Here is a 2,147-nt window from a genome sequence, read left to right on the forward strand (position 1 = left end):
TAAAACTGAGAAACTTTCTAGAAGACATTGAAACGCTAAAACCATGCGTTTCGTCGCAAATATCAATGTCCTACTATTTTTGATTTCGTCCCACTGTGCGGCGTAGGAGAGTTTAGAGCACTTGACGGTAAGGATGACATCGTTCATGTGCAGCAAGAATAGAAATGGTGATGACTTCCCTGAGGAACACCGGACCAAACGGGAAAAGGTGAGGAAATGTGGTCACCGATTTTGACGGACATATTTCTTCCTGTTAGATACGATTCGAGCCATACAAGCAAATTATCATTCATGCCAAGTTTGTCAAATTTGGCTATGGCAAACCGGTGATTCATTCTATTAAACGCCGCAGATAAATCGGTGTAGATAGCATCGACTTGCTGGTCATTTTCTAATTGACGAATTACAAACGATGTGAAGCAGGTTAAGCTAGTCGTTGTGGAACGTTTAGACAAAAAACCGTGCTGATCTGGTGATATATACTGTACATATCTCTGAGTCAGCATGCGCAACACTGTCAACTCAAACATTCTATTCCGTGATAATTCAAGACGACTCGAAGACCGGGAACCCATACGAGTCTTTCCAGCAAGTAGGGAACACTCCTGTACGCAGAGAGCGATTGAATACTGTGGTTAACGGTGTTGCAAGTGAGTGTATACAGCGTTTTATAACAAGCGAAGGAATCCCGTCTGGGCCGCATCCGGTGGAACACTTCAGATCCATACCTGCTGCTTTGACCATATCATCGGTGATAACGATTTGCAAATCAGATGCCGTCAGTCGGGGAACATTTCTGGTAGCGGCAGCCACGTCTTGCGGATCTAGAAGCTCATTGGTAAAAACGCTGCTGAATTGAGATCGGAAGAGGTCGGCAATATCCACAGTTGATTCAGCTTCCAGCAAACCATCAGTCAAGGTAGAGGGCAATCCGGTTTCCTTCCTTTGGCTGTTGACGTACCGCCAAAAACTATTGGGGTTATTCTTGAGGTTATTTTGCAGATGGTCCTGATAAGCGTTGTACAGACGATCATTCAGTTGCTTATATTCAGCGTTTGCTAACATATATCTGGCCCTGGTAGAGTCCGTACGATACTTGCTGTGTCCTCGGAGGGCTGCGCGTTTCATTTTTTTTAGATTTTTGAGATCGGCGTTCGTCCAAGCAGGTTTAGCTGCTTCACGCTTGGTTTTCATGGGAACAAATTGGTCGATAGCATATAGAAGGATAGCGGAGATGGTTGACGCAGTAAATGTAAAATTCCACACACTAAACAGTTTTCAACCCTAAACTTTGAAACACCGTTTAAGTAAAATACTTAGCGAACTTTTCCATATTCCATTTCAAGTTGTGAATAAATATGGTATGTTTCAAAGAGCACTGAGTTTGAAATATTAGTTTCTATGAACATATAATATTTTCGCTAACAAACATATCCCGTTTTGGCACAATGTCACCCCCGTGGCTTAATATCACCCCGGCAAATGGTACCGTATAATATTGTTGTCCAGGAAGCTGTCTAAAGTCTGTCTTGACGTAAGTTTCATTATGCTGCACCACGCAATCAAACTTCGTCAGCATCTTTACGTACAGCTTTTGCGATCGTTGTCTAGCCGACTTCTTTTGCTTATCGTAAGGTGCCAGTCCGGCTTGTTTTTTAGCTCGATTAACCGTTGTAAACGGAACTCTTAGCTTGTTGGCGATACCTTGGATGGAAAAGGTTGGGATTCCGCTTAAAACTGTTGACCACTCTTTTCGTCGTTTTTGCTTCCGGATTTCGTTTTTCCCCCGATTCTGTTTTTCTGGTAGTTGACAAACGTTCTCTAAACACTTGGTGATGGTTGATTTGGCCACATTCAACAATTTTGCCGAATTGCTTTGCAAGTAGTTCGGATTTTCGCGATGCGCCAGCTAAATTTTAATGCGTTGCTTCTCTTGCTTCGGCGTTATTTTTGCAACTGAAGAGTAGAGGTGGACAATCCGCTCACGAACTGATCTAAAGAGCTGGTTCTTCAAAGTGAGTGAGTAATCTATCGCTCTTTTTTAAAGAGCGGTGACTCACCCCTTACTTCAAGCAAAAAGCTGAAGCTGATTTTGTTGATCAGACACCACAAGCGAGAGCCATATGAATGTTTTACACCCCAAGCGC

At 43.0% G+C, this 2,147-nt stretch overlaps 1 protein-coding gene across 1 annotated transcript; it reads right to left on the reverse strand.

Moving 5' to 3' along the window:
* Positions 1–546: 546 nt before the first annotated feature.
* Positions 547–1,194, reverse strand: LOC129719552 (uncharacterized). Its single transcript, XM_055670946.1, has one exon. The coding sequence runs from the start codon at positions 1,192–1,194 to the stop codon at positions 547–549; it is 648 nt and encodes a 215-aa protein (XP_055526921.1).
* Positions 1,195–2,147: the final 953 nt, after the last annotated feature.

Source organism: Wyeomyia smithii, chromosome 2, assembly GCF_029784165.1.
Source record: "Wyeomyia smithii strain HCP4-BCI-WySm-NY-G18 chromosome 2, ASM2978416v1, whole genome shotgun sequence".
Taxonomy (NCBI): Eukaryota; Metazoa; Arthropoda; class Insecta; order Diptera; family Culicidae; genus Wyeomyia; species Wyeomyia smithii.

Bases quoted from the DNA above. Each gene is read 5' to 3' on its own strand.
- LOC129719552 (XM_055670946.1), bottom strand. From the start codon at position 1,194: ATGAAAACCAAGCGTGAAGCAGCTAAACCTGCTTGGACGAACGCCGAT.